The following is a 23,972-nucleotide window of genomic DNA, read 5'->3' as shown; positions in this document are numbered from 1 at the left end:
GACAGTCCCAAGCAGATAATTCAAGGGCCAGTTGTTGTTTGCTGGGCCATAGGCAAGCAAGAAGGCAGCTCCCGGTCCAGCCCTTGGTCCTTCACTGATCACGCTGGGCTTCTGATCCATTGTGAGGCCCAGAAAAGCAAGAGGTCTGTTCAGGAAGCAGCTCCTTGGGTGTATTCCTGAAACCAGGTTTGCAAGAGGCGTGCAGAGATATTGAAGAGATGCCAACGTAGAGGTAGCAGGACTGTCACCAACGTACATGAGATCTCAGGGCTTATCCAAATACAAGAAACACAATGTGGAAGCCAGAAGAGAGCAGCAGTGAAAAGGCCACGTCCTGCTGCTGGCCATGGCCATGGCTCCAGGGAAGCAGCAGCCCCGACCCGAAGGCAGCAGAGAGGCAGAGCCCAGCGGGCAGTGAGGGGCAGCCGCGAGGGCCAGCGGGGCTGCTCCTCCCTGTGGCAGCTGGGCTCTGGGCCCTGAGCCCCTCCTGCGTGCTGGGGCTGCTCCCCCAGCTCCAGAAAAGATGGGAAGGGATGGAAGCTGAGACCAATGAATTTCTGCTCGACTCTTTTTTGTCCTTATCTAAACGGGAAGCCCACTTCCATAAGTACATGAGATACTTGGTTCAAAAATAAAATAGAATGATACAAACATAGGATAGTAAGTAGATCATTACTGAATGAAAATCACAAGGTTCAGAAAATAGTATAAAAGTAAAGTAAGGCTGTTCTAACACTTATTCAGAAAACAAGAGAAAAAAAAATGCGTTCTGTTAGGACTTTGCGCCCATTATTAATGATGAAGAAATGTATCCAAAGAGTTTCCTCAATGCGTCCTTGAGCTCCTTGTTTCTCATGCTGTAGATGAGGGGGTTCATGGCAGCAGGGACCACAGAGTACAGAACTGCCACAACCAGGTCCAGGGATGGGGAGGAGATGGAGGGGGGCTTCAGGTAGGCAAACATGGCAGTGCTGAGAAACAGGGAGACCACGGCCAGGTGAGGGAGGCACGTGGAAAAGGCTTTGTGCCGGCCCTGCTCAGAGGGTATCTTCAGCACAGCCCTGAAAATCTGCGCATAGGACACCACAATGAAAACAAAACAACCAAATGCTAAACAGACACTAACTACAATAAGCCCAACCTCCCTGAGGAATGAGTCTGAGCAGGAGAGCTTGAGGATTTGAGGAAGCTCACAGAAGAACTGATCAAGCTCATTACCTTGGCAGAGGGGCAGGGAAAATGTAGTGGCCATGTGCAGGACAGCATTGAGAAAGCCACTGCCCCAGGCAGCTGCTGCCATCTGGGCACAAGCTCTGCTGCCCATGAGGCTCCTGTAGTGCAGGGGCTTGCAGATGGCAGCGTAGCGGTCGTAGGACATAACAGTAAGAGTATAATATTCTGCTGATATGAAGAAGAGGAAGAAAAAGACCTGTGCAGCACACCCTTGGTAGGAGATGGCCCTAGTGTCCCAGAGGACATTGGCCATGGCTTTGGGGAGAGTGGTGGAGATGCAGCCCAAGTCGAGGAGGGCGAGGTTGAGGAGGAAGAAGTCCATGGGGGTGTGGAGGCGGTGGTCGCAGGCTACGGCGGTGAGGATGAGGCCGTTGCCCAGGAGGGCAGCCAGGTAGATGCCCAGGAAGAGCCCGAAGTGCAGGAGCTGCAGCTCTCGCGTGTCTGCGAATGCCAGCAGGAGGAACTCGCTCACAGAGCTGCTGTTGGCCATTTCCTGCCCTTCATCAAGGGCACTGCAAAGAAGAAAAAATACAGACTGTTAGGGTAATTTTCCCTGAGGAATACTCTTTTCTTTTCTTTTCTCATTAAAGCCTTCGCATTGTCTTTCTTTCAGGGTTACCTTTGTGTCTCTCCCTGGTTGTAGCCCTGCTTTGTGCTTCCTGAGTGTCCCGTACTTAGCAACCACTTCAGCCCATCAGCCCCCAACCCGCCACCTCTGCTCCACTGCAGCGGTAAATGTTGTTGCTGTGGCGGAAACCTCAGCCAGAGGTCACGTCCAGGAGGGCTGCTCTGTCCATCCCCTGGTGCGCAGCTGCTGGCTGCTTGCAGCACTCACGTGTGGGATGGCTGCATTCAGAAGTTGTGCTAAAAAATTACATATCCTTGTCTGCAGGTCCTAAAGAACAGCACAGAAAAACCCTGGTGCAGTCTCTAAGTAGGGGATAAGGGAGAATATCCCCTCTAAGGGAGGGGATATTCTGAGGTTCGTCACTAACCTGCTTAGGTCTCAGTTCAACGCAGTGGAAGCTCAGTCACCTGTGCAAATCCAACCACTCAACACAGAGCCTGCCCCAGAATCAGAGCAGGAAAAACAGGCACAGACTTCAGAAAGTGCCTTCTTTTTCGAGGCAGCCCCTGCCCCCCCCTTCCTCTGCCCAAGGCTGCCCTGCAGCAATTTCTCCTCTGCACTGCACAAGCCACGAGAGACATCCTGGCAGCTCCTGGCCAGGCAGAGATGTCCCGGACCCAGGAGCCTCTTCCAGGAACCTCCCCTGCACTGTCCTGCAGCCAGAGACTTACCGTGTGCAGGGCTGTGAAGGTTTCTCCTGCACTGAGCTCTCCTCTGCTCGCACCCTGCAGGCTGCCTGGAATCCCTTTCTGCCTGGGTGCCGGCGGTCAGAGCCCCCAGCCCTGCTGCGCTGTGCACAGGAGCTGCTCCTGGGCAGAGCTGTCTCTCTGCACCAGGGCCCTCTTGCCACGAGCTCTCTCTGTCCCACGAGCCCGGCCCAGCTCAGCACCAGACGCCCAGCCCAAGGCATTGGAATCCCCCCTCGGGGGGCTTTGCTGAGAAGCCCACGAACCTCAGGCACTGAGAGACAATTGAAGACATCTCTCAACAAGTCCAAGTCAGAGGCAAGTTTCCTGCAGTGTCCCCCTGAGGGCCAGCCCTGACACAGCCTCCCTTGGAGCTCGTTAGAGCAGAGCATTGGAGGCAGTGAGGACAAGGAGACAAAGGCACTGTGAAGGTGACCCTGATGTGTAGGAAAACTGAATGCGTTTCACCAAGCACAACGGTCAGGCCTTGACCCCCAGCCGCTGGGAAGGGAGATCCTTTCCCTTCACACACTGCTCAGGGCTCTTCCTGGGGCAGGAGGAGATGGGGATGTGCATGGCCAAGTGCAGGAGAATGGTACGAGCCCTGCCTGGTTCATGGGTGGGGGCGAGGAGGCAATGAGGCCCTGGTGCTTTAAAGATAAGCTGTCTCCTCCTAGGCCTCAGTGGCAGAGACAACAGCCAGAGCCATGGACACAAAGCCCTGGGTCCTGTTGGGACTCTCAGCCTTGTCACAGCCCTTGCTGCTCTCCACACTAGGCTGTCCTAGGGGACTTCCAGACCTGTACCTGTTTTCGTGCTGGCTGCAGACCCTTGTCCATGTGGTATCTCACAGGATCTGAGCTGAGTCTGATAACTCAGATTTTTTGGTGGCCATGCTCCTTGTAAGGCAGCTCTGTAGGAAGCTGGCCTGGTTCCTGGGGAGCAGCACCACTGCTCGTATGGCATCCCTCGTGGTGCCCAGGCCCTCCTCCTCCTGGGCACTGCTCACTCAGCAGGGTCCCAGTCTGCCCTGATGTGTGGGGTTATTGTTCTTCTGGTGCAGGACTGGGCTCTTCTCCTTGTAAATGCCACAATGTTTCCGTAGGCAAAATCCTGCAGTTTCTCAAGGTTCTCCCACGTGGATGCTGCATTCTGTCAGCTGTTAACATCTGCAGGCAGACAGTTCAACCTTCGTGTGATTGTGCTTTCTCTGAGAAGACAGCGGCATCAGGAGCTGCAGGAAGGTTTGGATAACACAGGAGTAAGCAGCTGAATGGAATGGCAGCACAGAGTCACAGAAGGGCAGGGGATGGAAGGCTGCCAGGTTCCACCTCCTCTGTGCTTCCTTCTCATGCATGCTGTCAGTTTGTCTGGAGTTGTGTCCTGAATGTTATGGGACTGTGCAGGTCAAAGTTAGAAGGGCCCAAGCGCTGGTAGAGCTCAATCTGTCTATTACTGTCAAAGACAATAAAAGCCGTTTATATAAACTCTTTAATAAAGGAGGATTAAGAAGACTCATCATCCTTTAATGGATGTGGGGGTAAACCTGGTGACAAGAGATGAGGTAAAGGCTGAGGCACTTAATGTCTTCTTTGCCTCAGGCTCTAGCAGCAAGACCAGATGTTCCCGTGGACTTTTCCTCCTCCTCATGGTGAGTGCCAACATTCCAAAGTGAATTCTGTGGCACTTTTTTCTCTCCTACTCTTTCCTACTACCAAAGAAAGCTCCATCAGGGTGGCAACCACTCCTGAAGTAGGCATCCCAACCCATCAGGCTCCTTGCGGCCTGTCAGCCAAGCAGACAGAAGTCACCTCACCAGCATCTTCCAAGGCCTGGGCCTGCTGCTGGCCTTGCAGCGTCTTGGCTAGACACAGCCAAGCCTTGTGCCTCCTGCTGTCCAGTCCTGGACTCAAGCAGAAGGGACAGGACAAGCCCTCTGCGGGCCTTCTTTGTGTCTGGGTCGTCCTGGGGATGGAGGCAGAGGGGATCCCACAGGCAGCATGCCAAGCAGGGGCCTTCTGCTGGCCTAGCAGGGCCACTGGCAGATGTCAGCCCCAAAGTGCCGATCCCAGGGAGAAGCCAAGGGTAACCTGCCACCTCCAGACACAAGGGACCTCACAGTCCCTTTGCGTGACACGTTCCTGCTGCTGCCATATCAGCTGCAGAGACAGAAGTGACCTCCCAGTCACTGCCCCAGTCCCATTCCTCCTGCTGGGGCAGGAGTTCCTGAGGCTGAGCTGACCTCTCTCTAGTCCCCTGGGGACTTGGTTTTCAATTTCTCGGTTGGAGTTTAAGCAAAGTTATAGTGGCAGGGTTCCAAAGCAACTAGGGCTCACCTTTCTGGGTTAGAGAGTGAAGAAAACTTTACTGGGAAATTTTGGTGTTCTCCTGTGGGTATCGTGTCTGTGGTTAGGTAAGATATGTTACAGAGCATTTTAATAATAGTATTAAGGGAAGGTATCAGGTTGAGAAAGAGAGTAAACGTAAGGGAAAGGTGTATGGCCTGAGTTTTCCTTTAAGTGATACTTTGAGTTCAAGCATTAGAGAAATGGATTCCTGTCAGAGTGTTGGAGTAGCATTTAGATTGAGGGATTAAAATTCCTGGATCAAGTAAGGTAAGGGCCATACGTGACTGTTTTAAATCAGTGTTACCACAGCATCAGCATTACATGAACCCTCTTACCTCTACCGCATCATAAGCTTCTGCTGGCCAAGCTCTTCTTCCCACCCCAAAATCTCACATCTGTCTTGTTCTGGCTGCTCCTGACCTCCCCGTATCTTATTGGGATCAGCTTTCTGATGACATTCATGATCGCAGAATATCTGTCTCACCTACTTTGTTTACTCTGTTCCTGAGAAGGAAGTGGTGTTCTTGCCAGGAGGGAAAAGGGCACAAAGGTCTTTAGGATCATCCTGTACAATGGGCCCATCAGCTCTGCACCTCCACACAATCACACTTCCTACCTATAACTTTTCTTACCCTAATGGCTTCTATGGATCCAGGGTTACTTTTCTCAGCCCCTCATGCATGCTTCAGTTTTGGATGTGCAGGGATGGGATAAGGCAAATGACATGCTTAGTAGATGAGGGAAAGGCTGTGGATGTGGTCTACCTTGACTTCAGTAAGGCTTTTGACACTGTTTCCCACAACATTCTCCTCAAGAAACTGGCTGCTTGGGGCTTGGACTGGCGTACGCTTCGTTGGGTTGAAAACTGGCTGGATAGCCGGGCCCAAAGAACTGTGGTGAATGGAGTCAAAACCAGTTGGAGGCCGGTCACTAGTGGAGTCCCCCAGGGCTCAGTGCTGGGGCCGGTCCTCTTTAATATCTTTATCGATGATCTGGATGAGGGGATTGAGTGCACCCTCAGTAAGTTTGCAGATGACACCAAGTTAGGAACGTGTGTCCGTCTGCTCGAGGGAAGGAAGGCTCTGCAGGAGGATCTGGATAGGCTGGACCGATGGGCTGAGGCCAACTGCAGGAAGTTCAACAAGGCCAAGTGCCGGGTCCTGCACCTGGGGCGCAACAACCCCAAGCAGCGCTAAAGGCTGGGGGATGAGTGGTTGGAAAGCTGCCTGTCAGAGAAGGACCTGGGAGTACTGGTTGATAGTCGGCTGAATATGAGCCAGCAGTGTGCCCAGGTGGCCAAGAAGGCCAACAGCATCCTGGCCTCTATAAGAAGCAGCGTGGCCAGCAGGTCTAGGGAAGTGATTGTGCCCCTGTACTCGGCTCTGGTGAGGCCGCACCTCGAGTACTGTGTTCAGTTTTGGGCCCCTCGCTACAAGAAGGACATGGAGGTGCTCGAGAGAGTCCAGAGAAGGGCAACGAAGCTGGTGAGGGGTCTGGAGAACAAGTCTTATGAGGAGAAGCTGAGGGAGCTGGGATTGTTCGTCCTGGAGAAGAGGAAGCTCAGGGGTGACCTTATCGCTCTCTCTAGGTACCTTAAAGGAGGCTGTAGAGAGGTGGGGGTTGGTCTATTCTCCCACGTGCCTGGTGACAGGACGAGGGGGAATGGGCGTAAGTTGCACCAGGGGAGGTTTAGGTTGGATGTTAGGAAGAACTTCTTTACTGAAAGGGTTGTTAGGCATTGGAACGGGCTGCCCAGGGAGGTGGTTGAGTCACCATCCCTGGAGGTCTTTAAGAGACGTTTAGATGTAGAGCTCAGTGATATGGTTTAGTGTAGGACTTGTTAGTGTTAGGGCAGAGGTTGGACTGCGTGATCTTGGAGGTCTCTTCCAGCCTAGATGATTCTGTGATTCTGATTCTGAAAATATGATAATCTTCACAGTAAAGTTAAGCCAAAGGATGCACGGGCTGATGGGAGCTCTGCAATACCAGGACACACAGCGAGGCCACAGCACAAAGGTCTCAGAGGCCTTTAGTGAACAAGCGGAAATGACCAAGACTGGGTGACCAGGTGTCCTGGTTCCAGTTAGGACAGAGTTAATTTTTCCACATAGTAGCTGGTAGGGTGCTATGTTTTGGATTAGGATGAGAATAGCGCTGATAACATGCTGATGTTTTAATTTTTACAGAGTAGTGTTTACACCAGGCCAAGGACTTTTCAGCTTCTCGCTCTGTCCTGCCAGCGAGCAGGCTAGGGGTGCAGCAGGAGCTGGGAGGGGACAGACCCAGGACAGCTGACCCAAACTGGCCACAGGGGTATTCCATACCATCTGGTGTCATGCTAAACAATATATAGGGGTGGCTGGCCAGGGTGGGGGGCCGGCTGCTTGGGGATAGGCTGGGCATCGGTCAGCGGGTTGTGAGCAATTGCATTGTGCATCACTTGTTTCTTACACATTATTATTATTAATACTATTATCATTATCACCATTATTATTGTTGTTATTATTATTTTCCTGTCTTAATAAGCTGTCTTTATCTTGACTCACAGACTTCACTTTCCCGTTTCTCTCCCTGATCCCAGAGAGGCAGGGGGGAGGGTGAGCGAACGGCTGTGTGGTGTTTAGCTGCCAGCCGGGTTAAACCACAACAACCAAGAAGTCTAGGGTTAAATAGACCATTTTAATGCTAGTGTTAAGGGAAGGGATCAGGGTGAACAAGAGAGAAAATGGATTCCTTTCAGAGTGTTGTAGTAGCATTTAGGTTTAGGGATTCAAATTTCTGGTTCAAGTAAGGTAAGGGCCATACATGACTGTTTTAAGTCAGTGTTAAAGCAGCATCAGCATTACATGAACCCTCTTACCTCTATGAAATCATAAGTTTCTGATGGCCAAGCTCTTCTTCCCACCCCAAAATCTCACATCTCTCTTGTCCAGGCTGTTCCTGACCTCCCCATATCTTATTGGGATCAGCTTTCTGATGACATTCTTGATCCCAGAGTATCTGTCTCACCTCTGTTGGCTACTCCATTCCTGAGAAGGATGTGGCATTGTAGTCAGGAGAGAAAAGGGCACAAAGGTCTTTAGGATCATCCTCCACAATGTGCCCAGCAGTTCGTTACCTCCACAAAACTGCGTTTCCTACCTACAAGTTTTGTTTCCGAAATGGCTTCTATGGTGCAGGGTTCCTTTTCCCTGGCCCTCACGCATGGTTTTGTTTCGGATGTGCAGGGATGGGATAAGGAAAGCCAAGGCATGGATGGAACTGAGTTTAGCAAGGGATGCACAGAATAACAGGAAGAGATTCTACAGATACATTGCTCAGAAAAGAAAGGCCAAGGAGAGTGTACCCCCTCTGATGGATGAGAAGGGTGAACTGGTAATGACAGACATGGAGAAGGCTGAGGGACTCAGCAACGTCTTCTCCTCAGTCTTCACTGCCAGTCAGGCTTCCCAAGTCTTTCATTTCCCTGAACCCAGAGATGGAGGCTGGGGGGCAAAGTCCCACCGGCTGTAAGTGAAAAGCAGGTTTTTGAATACCTCATGAAATTCAACAAGTACAAGTCTATGGGGCATGATGAGTTGGATCCCAGGGTCCTGAGGGAACTGGCTGATGTAGTTACCCAGCCTCTCTCCATCATATTTGAAGAGTTCTGGCAGTCAGGTGAAGTCCCCGGTGACTGGGAAAAAGGAAAACATCACTCCCATTTGTAAAAAGGGTAGAAAGGAGGACCGAAGGAACTCCAGAACAATGAGCCTTGCCTCAGTGCCTGGCAAGATCATGGAAAAGATCCTCCTGGAATCAGTGTCAGGCACATACAAGAGAAAGAGGTGAACCAAGACAACTAGCATGGCTTCACCCAAGGGTAAATGATGCCTGACCAATCTGGTGGCTTTCTGCAATGGAGTGACTGCATCAGACAACAAGGGAAGACCGACCGATGTCATCTACTTGGACTTCTGTAAGACCTTTGACATGGTCCCACCCAACATCCTGGTCTCCAAATTGGAGAGAGACGCGTTTGATGGGTGCACCACTGAGTGGATAAGGATTTGGCTTGATGGTCACACCCAGAGAGTGGTGGTCAATGGCTCTATGTCCAAGTGGAGGCTGGTGATGAGTGGGTCCCTCAGGGGTCTATCCTGAGACCGGTACTCTTTAATATCTTTATTAATGACAGGGACAGTGGGGTCGAGTGCACCCTCAGCAAGTGTGCAGATGGCACCAAGCTGAGGGGTGTAGTGGATGCAACAGAGGAAGGGATGCCATCCAAGGGGACCTGGACAGGTTTGAGAAATGGGCCCATGTGAACCTAAGGACGTTCAGCAAGTCCTAGTGCACGGTGCTGCACGTGGGCCGGGGAAATCCCAGACATGGGGATAGGCTGGGAGGAGAACACATTGGGAGCAGCCCTGCAGAGGAGGACTTGGAGGTTCTGCTGTATGAAATGCTCCACATGAGCCAGCAGTGAGCACATACAGCCCAGAAGGCCAACTGCATCCTGGGCTGCATCAAGAGAGGAGTGGGCAGCAGGTGGAGGCAGGTGACTGTCCCCCTCTGCTCTGCCCTTGTGAGGCCCCACTTGGAGTCCTGCATCCAGGTCTGGGGCCCCCAGCACAAGAAGGATGTGGGCTGTTAGAATGGGTCCAAAGGGAGGCCACAAAGATGATCAAGGGGCTGGAGCACCTCTCCTATGAAGAAAGGATGAGAGAGCTGGGGCTGTTCAGCCTGGAGAAGAGAAGGCTCTGGGGTGATGTCATTGCAGATTTTCAATACTTAGAGTGGTCTTATAAAGTGGATGGAGAAGGACTCTTTACTCAGGTAGATAGTGATAGGACAAGGGGAAATGGCTTTAAATTTAAAGAAAGGGGAAATTCCTATTAAATATTAGCAGGAAATTTTTCACTCAGGATAGTGAGGCACTGGAACAGGTTTTCCACAGAGGTATTGGATGCCCCATCCCTGCAGGTCTTCAACAGCAAGTTAGATGAAGTCCTGAGCAACCATGATCTCCTGGGAGGTGTCACTGCCCATGGTAGGGGGGTTGGAACTAGAAGATCTTTGAGGTCCTTTCCAGCCCAGGCCATTCTGTCATTCCATGACTCTATGACTGGTTAAAAATATTTTTAAAACTTGTTATGCAGAAGGATAGGAATAACATTATTTCTATCAATATGAAATTTTGCTAAAATATTAATAAAAATATACTTAAAGAAATCATTCTCTCAGTTTCCCAAATAACCAGGTAGTCTTGTTAGGATTATTTCTAATATTACATTTTGATAAGAAGTTTAATGACAAAAATGATATGATGATAATCACAGTAATGAAGTCATTATTGATGATGAAGAAGCATGTACAGAAATAGATTCCTTACTGCATGCTTGAGCTCCTGGTTCCTCATGTTGTAGATGAGGGGGTTCACTGCTGGAGGCACCACCGAGTACAGAAATGACAAGAGCAGGTCCATGGATTGGGAAGAGATGGAGGGGGGCTTCAGGCAGGCAAACAGGACAGTGCTGATAAACAGGGAGAGCACGGCCAGACGAGGGAGGCACGTGGAAAAGGCTTTGTGCCGGCCCTGCTCAGAGGGCATCCTCAGCACCGCCCTGAAGATCTGCACATAGGACAGCACAATGAAAACAAAGCAACCAATACCTAAAAAGAAGGTGACAGCAGTAAGCCCAACTTCCCTGAGGTAGGCATCTGAGCAGGAGAGCTTGAGGATCTGGGGTATTTCACAGAAGAACTGGTCCACAGCATTGCCTTGGCAGAGGGGCAGGGAAAAGGTAGTGGCCGTGTGCAGGACAGCATGGAGAAAGCCACTGCCCCAGGCAGCTGCTGCCATCTGGGCACAAGCTCTGCTGCCCACGAGGCTCCCGTAGTGCAGGGGCTTGCAGATGGCAGCGTAGCGGTCGTAGGACATGACAGTGAGAAGGGAAAACTCTGCTCCAACTAAGAAAACAAAAAAGAAGACCTGTGCAGCACATCCCTGATAGGAGATGGCCCTGGTGTCCCAGAGGGCATTGGCCATGGCTTTGGGGAGAGTGGTGGAGATGCAGCCCAGGTCGAGGAGGGCGAGGTTGAGGAGGAAGAAGTCCATGGGGGTGTGGAGGCGGTGGTCGCAGGCTACGGCGGTGAGGATGAGGCCGTTGCCCAGGAGGGCAGCCAGGTAGATGCCCAGGAAGAGCCCGAAGTGCAGGAGCTGCAGCTCCCGCGTGTCTGCGAATGCCAGCAGGAGGAACTCGCTCACAGAGCTGCTGTTGGCCATTTCCTGCTTCTGGGCATGGGTCCTGTCAAAGGAACAGAAATACAGAAATAACATACCAGAGTTATCTGAGAAAACCATTCCCATTTCTCAGTTAAGTCCCTCAAAGCACTTGCCCAATTGTATGGAGACAGTTGGCAGATCCCTTTCCTGCGTTGGTTTCAGCTGCTCTGTGCTGGCATCTCTTTGACTGCAGGACAATTGCACTAAGGAGGTTCTCCTCAGAAGAGCTTGAACACTGCTGAGAGCAGAGGAATCCAAGCTCCAAGTGCCCATCTCCAGACCCCTCACCCTGTCCCCATACTCCCCTTCCCCCAAGCACCCCGAGGGCTCACTCCATGGGCAGGTGAAACCCCCATCCCCAGGCAGCCTGGGAACAAGAGCAGCAGCAGCACGGCCAGGTGGAGAAGCCAGGAGGAATGGCAGCGTGCTGCTGCCAGGGGAGGCAAGGCCAGGGAGGGACAGACGGACACTCAGCACACCCTCCTGTGCTGCAGCTCTGCCTGCAGAGGAGGCAGCTCCTTCTCATTGCAAATGATCTGTGCTCACCTCAAGCCGGCAGAGACCTCCCAAAGGCAGGGCACTGGGCATCGGAAGGTTTGCAGCTCCCAAAGATCAGCTAGGATAAAGCCTGAGAGGACCTCAATGTGGTGTTGGTGCAGTCCATGAGATGAGGTTTGGGAAGGCAAATTTCATCACTGACCTGCTGATTTCTCAGTGCAATGGTCTAGGAGTCTCAGTCTCCTGTACAATCCTGACAATCCATTACCATGAAAACTGCCTCACCTCCACTGCAGGAATCTGAAAGCACAGACTGAAGAAAAACCGTTACCCTTCAGATAAACCAAGCCTTGATCTTCCTCTTGAAATGCCCCCTCACAATGCCATTCTCTAAAGCACTGCAGAAACGGAGAGACCCATCCCAACAGCTGCTATCAGCCATCGGATGTGCCAGCTGTAGAAGACCCCTCTGGCAACCCCACCTGCATGGCCCTGCTGCCACAGACTCACGGTGCCAAGAGCCTGCAGATCTGTCCTGCCACACGCTGCCCTCTGTTGCTGCGCTCCTCACTGCCTCCAAGCCCTCTCTCCTTCTCTCCTCTCCCCGTGCCAGCTGCGGTCAGAGCCCCCAGCCCTGCTGCGCTGGGCACAGGAGCTGCTCCTGGGCACAGCTGTCTCTCTGCAGCGCTGCCCGCTTGCCACGAGCTCCCCTTGGGCCCAGGAGCCCGGCCCAGCTCAGCAGCACAGCACCCGACCATGGCATCGCTTGCTCTGTGCCATTGGGCTCCCTCGAGGTGTCCCCAAGGCCTCAGGGCTGACAGCTCCCGAAGGCAGCAGGGTCTCTGCTGGGCTGTGGTGTCTGAAGCAGGCTGACATCATCGCCAACTGCTCCTCTTTGTAGAAGTCAGAGACTGATTTTTACAAGTGTGATTTGTGCTGTTGGACTGTGGTTGTCAAACATGTTGTGCTTTATCCCGTCAGGCACCTCAGCACCACACAGATGTTAGCTGACACCCACCCCCAAAAGATAATGGGTTGAAATAAAGATAGTTTAAATGGACAGAAATTGAAGAGATAATAATAACAGTAACAATACTACTAATAAATAATAATAATTTTTATTTTTATTTTTATTATTTTTATAAAGCAAGTGATGCACAATGCAATTCCTCATCACCCACTGACCGATGCCCAACCTCTCCCCACGCAGGGGTCCCCCTGAACTTGACCAGCCTGCATTAGGATCTCATGTGCAGGTCCCTTGACTTTGCTTTGTTTTAGGGCAATACAAGCTTTCAGAAGGATTAGGACTATTTTCTTCCCTTTCTCAAATACTTCTTGAGCTGTGTTGCCCCATGTGATGACGACATCAATGTACTGGAGGTGTTCAGGAGCTTCCCTGTGTTCCAGGGCAGTCTGGATCAGCCCATGGCAAATGGTAGGGCTGTGTTTCTAGCCCTGGTGCAGTCGATTCTAGGTGGACATAACGCCCCTCCAAGTGCAAGCAAAGTGTGGCCTTCACACTGCTGCCAAAGGGACGGAGAAAAATGCATTAGCAATATTAATTGTGGCAGAGCGCTTGGCTGCCTTTGACTCCAGTTCGTACTGAATGAAGTTTTGGCATGCCCAGCTGTTGTGGTTTAACCCGGCTGGCAGCTAAACACCACACAGCCGTTCGCTCACCCTCCCCCCTGCCTCTCTCAGATGGGGGAGAGAAACGGGAAAGTGAAGCTGGTGAGTTGAGATAAAGACAGTTTATTAAGACAGGAATATAATAATAACAATAATAATAATAATAGTGATAATGATAATAGTATTAAAAATAATAATGTGTAAGAAAACAAGTGATGCACAATGCAATTGCTCACCACCCGCTGACCGATGCCCAGCCTATCCCCGAGCAGCTGGCCCCCCACCCCGGCCAGCCACCCCTATATATTGTTTAGCATGACGTCAGATGGTATGGAATACCCCTTTGGCCAGTTTGGGTCAGCTGTCCTGGGTCTGTCCCCTCCCAGCTCCTGCTGCACTCCCAGCCTGCTCGCTGGCAGGACAGAGCGAGAAGCCGAAAAGTCCTTGGCTTGGTTTAAAAACACTGCTCTGTAACAATTAAAACATCAGCATGTTATCAGCGCTATTCTCATCCTAATCCAAAACATAGCACCCTACCAGCTACTATGTGGAAAAATTAACTCTGTCCTAACTGGAACCAGGACAGATATCCACCCCTTATTCCATACCATTTATGTCATGCTCAGGTTACACTCTTTCCAATACATTCTAATTAATCACCATTTTCATCTATGATATATATAGCAATCATGGTAGTGATGACATACAGTATTATATAATAATTAACATACTACAATTCAACTCATGGGCTATTCTCACCCAGTATCAAATCCCCTTGAGGTACACACCGGACCTCCCTATTCTTTTGCATTACCCACCAAGTGCATCCAGGTCCCTGAGCAAAAGCAATTCCACGAATGGGTTTGCCTTTTCCTGAGGCAGGAGTAGCCCAGACTGTTTTACCCAGCATGTTTCTTACGTGCACTACAGGAACTTTATCCCCTTCTACAGTGTGTAACAGGTTTGATTGGGCAGGTCCAGCTCGGTTGGCAGATCCCCTAGTATTGACTAACCAGGTGGCCTTTGCCAAATGTGTATCCCAATTTTTGAATGTCCCAGCACCCATTGCTTTCAGTGTAGTCTTCAACAGTCCATTGTATCGTTCAACTTTTCCAGAGGCTGGTGCATGATAGGGGATGTGATACACCCACTCAATACCATGTTCTTTGGCCCAAGTGTCTATAAGGTTGTTTCGGAAATGAGTCCCGTTGTCTGACTCAATTCTCTCTGGGGTGCCATGTCACCACAGGACTTGCTTTTCAAGGCCCAGGAGAGTGTTCCGGGCGGTGGCATGGGGCACAGGATATGTTTCCAGCCATCCGGTGGTTGCTTCCACCATTGTAAGTACGTGGCGCTTGCCGTTGCGGGTTTGAGGGAGTGTGATGTAATCAATCTGCCAGGCCTCTCCGTATTTATATTTCAGCCATCGTCCTCCATACCAAAGAGGTTTTGACCGTTTGGCTTGCTTGATTGCAGCACATGTTTCACAGTCATGAATAACCTGTGCTATAGTGTCCATGGTCAGGTCCACCCCTCGATCACGAGCCCATCTGTATGTTGCACCTCTACCTTGATGGCCTGAGGTGTCATGGGCCCATCGGGCTATAAATAATTCACCTTTATGTTGCCAGTCCAGGTCCACCTGAGCCGCTTCAGTCTTAGCAGCCTGATCCCCCTGCTGGTTGTTTTGGTGTTCTTCAGTAGCCCGATTCTTGGGCACATGAGCATCTACATGGTGTACCTTTACAACCAGGTTCTCTACCCGGGCAGCAATATCTTGCCACAATGCAGCAGCCGAGATAGGTTTGCCCCTGTGCTGCCAGTTGTTCTCCTTCCATTCCTGTAACCACCCCCACAGGGCATTTGCTACCATCCATGAATCAGTATAGAGATAGAGAACTGGCCACTTTTCTCGTTCAGCAATATCTAAAGCCAGCTGAATGGCTTTCACTTCTGCCAACTGACTCGATTCACCTTCTCCCTCAGCAGCTTCTGCAACTCGTCGTGTAGGACTCCATACAGCAGCTTTCCATCTCCGATGCTTTCCCACAATACGACAGGACCCATCAGTGAACAAGGCATATTTCTTCTCATTTTCCGGTAGCTTGTTGTACAGTGGGGCTTCTTCAGCACGGACCACCTCCTCCTCTGATGATATCCCAAAGCATTTGCCTTCTGGCCAGTCCATAATCACTTCCAAGATTCCTGGGCGACTGGGGTTTCCTATTCGAGCCCGCTGATTAATCAGTGCAACCCACTTGCTCCATGTGGCATCAGTTGCATGATGCGTAGAGGGGACCCTTCCTTTGAACATCCAGCCTAGTACCGGCAGTCGGGGTGCCAGGAGGAGCTGCGCTTCAGTACCGACCACTTCCGAAGCAGATCGAACTCCTTCATATGCTGCCAATATCTCCTTTTCAGTTGGAGTATAGCGGGCTTCAGATCCTCTGTATCCCCGACTCCAAAACCCCAGGGGTCGACCTCGAGTTTCCCCAGGTTCTTTCTGCCAGAGGCTCCAGGTGGGACCGTTCTCCCCGGCTGCGGTGTAGAGCACATTCTTTACATCTGGTCCTGTTCGGACTGGCCCGAGGGCTACTGCATGAACTATTTCCTGCTTAATTTGTTCAAAGGCTTGTCGTTGCTCAGGGCCCCATTCAAAAGCATTCTTCTTACGGATTACTTGGTAGAGCGGGTTTACAATCAAACTGTAATTTGGAATATGCATTCTCCAAAACCCCACGACACCTAGAAAAGTTTGTGTTTCTTTTTTGCTACTTGGTGGAGACATAGCTGTTATTTTGTTGATCACATCCATTGGGATTTGACGACGTCCATCTTGCCATTTTATTCCTAAAAACTGGATCTCTCGTGCAGGTCCTTTAACTGTATTCTGTTTTATGGCAAAACCGGCCTTCAGAAGGATTTGGACTATTGTCTTCCCTTTCTCGAAAACTTCTTCTGCAGTGTCACCCCACACAATGATGTCATCGATGTACTGCAGGTGTTCAGGAGCTTCCCCCTGCTCCAGCGCAGACTGGATCAGTCCATGGCAAATGGTAGGGCTGTGTTTCCACCCCTGGGGCAGCCGATTCCAAGTATATTGGACTCCCCTCCAAGTGAAAGCAAACTGTGGCCTGCACTGTGCTGCTAGAGGGATGGAGAAAAATGCATTAGCGATATCAGTTGTGGCATACCACTTGGCTGCCTTTGATTCCAGTTCATACTGGAGTTCTAGCATGTCCGGCACTGCAGCACTCAGTGGTGGCGTGACTTCGTTCAGGCCACGATAGTCCACTGTTAGTCTCCACTCACCATTAGACTTTCGCACTGGCCATATGGGACTATTAAAAGGTGAATGAGTCTTGCTGATCACTCCTTGGCTCTCCAGTTGACGAATTAGCTTATGGATGGGACTCAGGGAGTCTCGGTTGGTGCGATATTGCCGCCGGTGCACAGTTGTGGTAGCGATCGGCACTTGCTGTTCTTCAACCCTCAGCAACCCCACAACAGAAGGGTCCTCTGAGAGACCAGGCAAGGTAGACAACTGTTTAATGTCCTCTGTCTCTAAGGCAGCTATGCCAAAAGCCCAGCGGAACCCTTTTAGGTCCTTGAAATATCCTCTTCTAAAACAGTCTATGCCAAGGATGCACGGAGCATCTGGGCCAGTCACAATACGGTGCTTTTGCCACTCATTCCCGGTTAGACTCACTTCAGCCTCCAATACAGTTAACTGCTGGGATCCCCCCGTCACACCATAAATACAGATGGGCTCTGGCCCTTTATAGCTTGATGGCATTAGAGTACATTGTGCACCGGTGTCTACTAAAGCCTTGTACTTCTGTGCGTCTGACGTGCCAGGCCATCGAATCCACACAGTCCAATAAACTCGATTGTCCCTTTCCTCCCCCTGGCTGGAGGCAGGGCCCCTCTAGTCCTGGTCAGAATCTTCGTTTCTGTGTTTAAAGGACTGCCTGCTGGAAGTTGGAGCAGAAATCTTTTCAGAGAACCCCTTTTTCCCAATTGTTTTCTTTTGCAATTCACGTACCTGTGCCTCTAGGGTCGCAGTAGATTTTCCATCCCATTTTCTCATGTCCTCTCCATGGTCACGTAGGTAATATCACAGGGTGGCGCGGTGTGTGTGCCCACCATATTGTCTTCCTTGCACAGATGAACGTTTACCCCTAATAGCTGAGACACTGGTTTGTACAGGTGGGGAGGAAAATAAACTCTCTTTAAGTTGGTGGACCTCTTCAAATAGTTTCCCCAAAGTATTCTCCTTTAGCTGGTGGACACTGGTTCGCTCAGGTGGAGGGGAAGATAAATTCTCTTTAAGTTGGTGGAACTCTTCAGAGAGTTTCTCCACAGCTGAGACACGGGCCTGTAGGGAAGAGGAGAGATTTCCTTCGTACTGCCGGAGTATTTTAGCCACTTCATTCACTGTGGGTTCCTGATCCTCTTTCCAGGTTAGTATTGCCAATGAGCTGGCATATGATGATGGTGCACTCTGTACAAACTTCCGCCACATGGGTCGTGTACACTGGACTTCATCTGGATCTGTGGATGTTTGTGCGTCGTCTAGGTCCTTATAAATTACTTCCCGTACGGCAAATTCCCTCAGGTGCTGAATTCCCTTCTCCATGGTGGTCCATTTGCCTGGTAGACATACAAGTTCTTCCTTGAAGGGATACCTTTCCTGCACAGCTGACAGAAGACGCCTCCAGAGGCTGCGAGATCGTGCTCCATCTCCAATTGCTTTGTCAATACATGCGTCCCTAGCAAGGGATCCCAGCCGCCTGGCTTCCTTGCCCTCTAATTCCACACAATTGGCTCCGGTGTCCCAGCACCGGAGCAGCCAGGTGACAAGCTGCTCACCTATACAGCGACCAAAATCTTTTCGCACATCTCGTAGCTCACGCTGGTATAGAGTCCGGGTAGTTACTGTTGACTTTTCAACATCCCCATCCTCATCTTCATCCTCCTGCACCTTTGATGGCCCAGCCTCGTCTTCACTACGCCCAGACTTAGCAGAAGACTGTCTGCGTTCTAAACGACCTGAGCCTCTATACCATTTTTTCACCTTGTCTACAGGGGCAACTGGCACTGCTACAGCTCGTTTCTCTGACCCAGACGCAGGGTCTGCCACAGGGGTTGGAATACCCTCTGCGGGGTCAACTTGCACTGCTACAGCTCGTTTCTCTGACCCAGACACAGGAGTGGGAGCAGCTGCAGGAGCTGGAGCTGCTGCAGGGGCTGGAGTGGCTGCGGGAGCTGGAGATGGAGTGGCTGCAGGAGTTGGAGTGGCTGCAGGAGCTGGAGCTGGAGCGGCTGCAGGAGCTGTCGATAGGTTGATAGTAGCATCAATTGCAGCTCAATAGGCACAAGCCAGACCCCAGCACGCTACAGTGATTTGTGTCACTTTGGAACTGCCAGAGTCATGACACCTTTTTTTCAAGCATTCTGCCAGCTTTTTAGGATTTTGCAGTTGTTCAGGGGTGAACGTCCATAACACTGGAGGTGCCCACTGCTCTAGAAACCTGCCCATATCCTCCCACACTCCCTGCCACTCGCAACTATCCCGCCTCAAGACAGATCTCCGGATGAGATTCCTGTTTAACCCTCAACAAAACCTGAAGCGCATTCAGGAGACATAACAACAAGAGCAGGCTGGTCTGAGTATCCCAAGGATATTCAACATCTCGGAGAACCACCGTAACTAGCTCGAGGGATAAGAGGGTGGTGAAGGAGAAAGGGAGAGTGAACAGGGAGGGAAACATGTCTTCCCCTGTCCCCTTCACAGATTGGCTCCCTAACGAAAACAGGCAATAGGTGTAATTGCAACTATTAAGCAGGTCCAATACTTATACCAATTTTAGTTTAATACACTCAGGTCAAATCTGTCGATATCTCAACCCTTCGAGCCCCACGTTGGGCGCCAAAAGGGCTGTTGTGGTTTAACCCGGCTGGCAGCTAAACACCACACAGCCGTTCGCTCACCCTCCCCCCTGCCTCTCTGGGATGGGGGAGAGAAACGGGAAAGTGAAGCCGGTGAGTTGAGATAAAGACAGTTTATTAAGACAGGAATATAATAATAACAATAATAATAATAATAGTGATAATGATAATAGTATTAATAATAATAATGTGTAAGAAACAAGTGATGCACAATGCAATTGCTCACCACCCGCTGACCGATGCCCAGCCTATCCCCGAGCAGCCGGCCCCCCACCCCGGCCAGTACCCCCATATTAATTGTTCAGCATGACGCCAGATGGTATGGAATACCCCTTTGGCCAGTTTGGGTCAGCTGTCCTGGGTCTGTCCCCTCCCAGCTCCTGCTGCACCCCCAGCCTGCCCGCTGGCAGGACAGAGCGAGAAGCCGAAAAGTCCTTGGCCTGGTGTAAGCACTGCTCTGCAACAATTAAAACATCAGCATGTTATCAGCGCTCTTCTCATCCTAATCCAAAACATAGCACCCTACCAGCTACTAGGAGGAAAATTAACGCTGTCCTAACTGGAACCAGGACAGGGGTCTATCCTGAGAGTGGTACTGTTTAATATCTTTGTCAATGACAGGGACAGTGGGGTAGAGTGCACCCTCAGCAAGTGTGCAGGTGACACCAAGCTGAGAGGTGTAGTTGATGCAACAGAGAAAGGGATGCCATCCAAAGGGTCCTGGACAAGCTTGAAATTTGGGCTCATGTTAACCTAAGGAGTTTCAACAAGTCCAAGTGCAAGGTGCTGCACGTGGGCCGGGGAAATCCCAGACATGGGGATAGGCTGGGAGAAGAACTCATTGAGAGCAGCCCTGCAGAGAAGGACTCGGGGGTTCTGCTGCATGAAAAGCTCAACATGAGCCAGGAATGTGTGCTTGTAGCCCAGAAGGCCAACTGCATCCTCGGCTGCATCAAGAGAGGAGTGGCAGCAGGTGGAGGCAGGTGATTGTCCCCCTCTGCTCTGCCCTTGTGAGGCCCCACTTGGAGTCCTGCATCCAGGTCTGGAGCCCCCAGCACAAGAAGGCTGTGGGCTGCTAAAGTGGGTCCAGAGGAAGGCCATGAAGATGATCAAGGGGCTGGAGCACCTCTTCTATGAAGAGAGGCTGTGAGAGCTGGGGCTGTTCAACCTTCCAGAAGAGAAGGCTCTGGGGTGATGTCGTTGCAGACTTTCAGTACTTAAAAGGTGTTTTAAAGGGGATGGAGAAGGACTCTTTACTCAGGTAGATAATTACAGGACAAGGGGAAGTGGTTTTAAATTAAAAGAAGGGAGATTCCTATTAGAGGTCAGAAGGAAATTTTTCACTCAGGATAATGAGGCACTGGAAGAGGTTTTTCCACAAAGGTATTGGATGCCCCATCCCTGCAGGTCTTCAAGAGCAAGTTAGATGAAATCCTGAGCAACCATGATCTACAGGGAGGTGTCACTGCCCATGGTAGGGGGGTTGGAACGAGATGATCTTTGAGGTCCTTTCCAGCCCAGGCCATTCTGTGATTCCATGACTCTATGGTTAAAAATAATTTTAAAACTTGTTATGCAGAAGGATAAGAATAACATTATTTCTATCAATGTAAAATGTTGTTAAAATATTAATAAAAATAGACTTAAAGAAATCATTCCCTCAGTTTCACAAAAAAAAAAAAAAAACAGCTAGTACTGTTAGGATTATTTCTAATATTACACTTTGATAATAAGATTAATGATAAAAATGGTATGATAATAATCAGAATGCTGAAGTCATTATTGAAGATGAAGAAGCATGTATAGAAATATTTTCCTCACTGCACCTTTGAGCTCCTGATTCCTCATGCTGTAGATGAGGGGGTTCAGTGCTGGAGGCACCACTGAGTACAGAACTGCTAGCCCCAGGTCCAGTGATTGGGAGGTGATGGAGGGAGGCTTCAGGTAGGCAAACATGGCAGTGCTGAAAGTCATAGAGATCACGGCCAGACGAGGGAGGCACGTGGAAAAGGCTTTGTGCCGGCCCTGCTCAGAGGGCATCCTCAGCACTGCCCTGAAGATCTGCACATAGGACACCACAATGAAAACAAAACAACTAAAGACTAAAGAAACACTAAACACAAGGACGCGAGTTTCCCTGTGGTAGACATCTGAGCAGGAGAGCTTGAGGATCTGGGGGATTTCACAGAAGAACTGGTCCACAGCATTGCCTTGGCAGAGGGGCAGGGAAAAGGTAGTGGCCGTGTGCAGGACAGCATGGAGAAAGCCACTGCCCCAGGCAGCTGCTGCCATCTGGGCACAAGCTCTGCTGCCCACGAGGCTCCCGTAGTGCAGGGGCTTGCAGATGGCAGTGTAGCGGTCATAGGCTGTGACGGTGAGAAGGGAATACTCTGCTCCAATGAAGAAGACTAAAAAGAAGACCTGTGCGGCACACCCTTGATAGGAGATGACCTTGGTGTCCCAGAGGACATTCGCCATGGCTTTGGGCAGAGTGGTGGAGATGGATCCCAGGTCGAGGAGGGCGAGGTTGAGGAGGAAGAAGTACATGGGTGTGTGGAGGCGGTGGTCGCAGGCTACGGCGGTGAGGATGAGGCCGTTGCCCAGGAGGGCAGCCAGGTAGATGCCCAGGAAGAGCCCGAAGTGCAGGAGCTGCAGCTCCCGCGTGTCTGCGAATGCCAGCAGGAGGAACTTGCTCACAGAGCTGATGTTGGGCATTTGCTAACATTAAACACAGCTGTCTGTTGAAGAGAAAGAATGCATAACAAAGTTAGAAGAGGCTTCAATGAGGAAAACCTATTCCATGTCTTAGAACACCCCCCAGACGATCCTCTCTCTTTGCAGGAGAACCTGTGTGAATCTCATTGCTTCCATACCAATCTGTCAGTGCAATGCTCTGGGATTCTCAGTCTCCTGTGCAATCCTGAGAACACATTACTATCAAACTTGCCTGCCCTGCAATGCAGGAATCGAAAAGCACAGAATCAAAAAAAAGCCTTCTCCTTCAGATAAACCAAACCTCAGTTTTCTTCTGGAAATGACCCCTTCTAAATGCCATTCTCTACCACAAATTCTACTTCTCACTGGATAAACAGAGAGACCCATCCTGACAGGTGCTATCAGCCATCGGATGTGCCAGCTGTAGAAGAGCTCTCTGGCAACCCCACCTGCATGGCCCTACTGCCAGAGACTCATGGTGCCAAGAGCCTGCAGATCTGTCCTGCCACACGCTGCCCTCTGTTGCTGCGCTCCTCACTGCCTCCAAGCCCTCTCTCCTGCTCTCCTGTCCCCGTGCCAGCTGCGGTCAGAGCCCCCAGCCCTGCTGCGCTGTGCACAGGAGCTGCTCCTGGGCACAGCTGTCTCTCTGCACCAGGGCCCTCTTGCCATGAGCTCTCTCTGTCCCACAAGCCCGGCCCAGCTCAGCATCAGACGCCCAGCCCAAGGCATTGGAGTCCCCCCTTGGGGGGCTTTGCTGAGGAGCCCACGAACCTCAGGCACTGAGAGACAATTGAAGACATCTCTCAAGAAGTCCAAGTCAGAGGCAAGTTTCCTGCAGTGTCCCCCTGAGGACCAGCACTGACACAACCTCCCTTGGAGCTCGTTAGAGCAGAGCATTGGAGGCAGTGAGGACAAGGAGACAAAGGCACTGTGAAGGTGACCCTGATGTGTAGGAAAACTGGATGTGTGTCACTAAGCACAAGGGCCCAGACAATAATGAATGATTTAAAATTTGGAAAGACAGAAAAATAAGATAAAATAGTAATAATAACAATAATAACAATAACATGAAGAATAATAGTATGTGAAAAGCAAGTGATGAACCACGCAATCGCTGAGAACCCCCTCACCGATGCTCAACCTGTCCCTGAGCATTGGTCCGCTGGACCCTGGCCAGCCTGCAGCAGGATCTCTTGTGCACGTCCCTTCACCTTCATTTCTTTCAGTGCAAAATCAGCTTTCAGAGGAATTTGGAGTATTTTCTTCCCTTTCTCAAACACTTCCTCTGCTCTGTCACCCCACACAACGGTGCCATCGATGTACTGCAGGTGTTCAGGAGCTTCCTCCTCTTCCAGGCCACTCTGGATCAGTCCATGGCAAATGGTAGGGCTGAGTTTCCTGCCCTGGGGCAGTCGATTCCAGGTTGAAAGCAAGCTGTGGCCTTCAGTCTGCTGGCAAACGGATGGAGAAAAATGCATTAGCGATATCAGTTGTGGCAAAACGCTTGGGTGCCTTTGATCCCAGTGTGCATGGAAGCTCTACCGTGTCCGGCATGGCAGCACTCAGCACTGCATGACTTCCTTCAGGCCACAACAATCCTCTGTCAGCGGACTCCCTTGGTGCTCTACTGACTGAGATGCATGGCTGTGGCAGTGATTGGCACCAGCTGTCCTTCAGCCCTCATCAACCCCACAACAGAAGGGTCCTGTGAGAGACCAAGGCAAGGCAGACAACAGCATCATGTCCTCCATCTCCAAGGCAGCTGTGCCAAAAGCCCACCCATACCCTTTTGGGTCCTTGAAATATCTCTCCTCTCCTGAAGCAGTCTCTTCCAAGGATGCACAGAGTCCGGGGCCAGTCCCAGTGGGGTGCTTTTGCCACTCCTTCCCACTTAGACTCACTTCAGCCTCCAGTACAGGTCAGTGTTGGCATCCCCCTGTCACTCCAGACATACAAATGGGTTCACCCCTCCACAGCTTGATGGCACTAGGGTACGCTGTGCAGTGGTGTCC

At 50.9% G+C, this 23,972-nt stretch overlaps 1 protein-coding gene across 1 annotated transcript; it reads right to left on the bottom strand.

Annotated features, from left to right (window-relative positions):
- Positions 1–772: 772 nt before the first annotated feature.
- On the bottom strand, positions 773–22,101 carry LOC310890527 (uncharacterized protein; the record flags this gene model as incomplete). The annotated part of the gene is made up of 2 exons (XM_083852856.1): positions 21,067–22,101; positions 773–1,768 (listed from the first exon to the last, which is right to left on the bottom strand). Exons 1-2 carry the CDS (start codon positions 21,958–21,960, stop codon positions 773–775), a joined length of 1,890 nt encoding a protein of 629 aa, XP_083708982.1. The 5' UTR covers positions 21,961–22,101.
- Between the last annotated feature and the right edge of the window lie 1,871 nt (positions 22,102–23,972).

This window comes from Anser anser, assembly GCF_964211835.1.
Source record: "Anser anser genome assembly, contig: HAP1_SCAFFOLD_32, whole genome shotgun sequence".
Taxonomy (NCBI): Eukaryota; Metazoa; Chordata; class Aves; order Anseriformes; family Anatidae; genus Anser; species Anser anser.
Note: the sequence above shows the minus strand (reverse complement) of the source record. Positions and strands in the feature narration are given on the sequence as shown.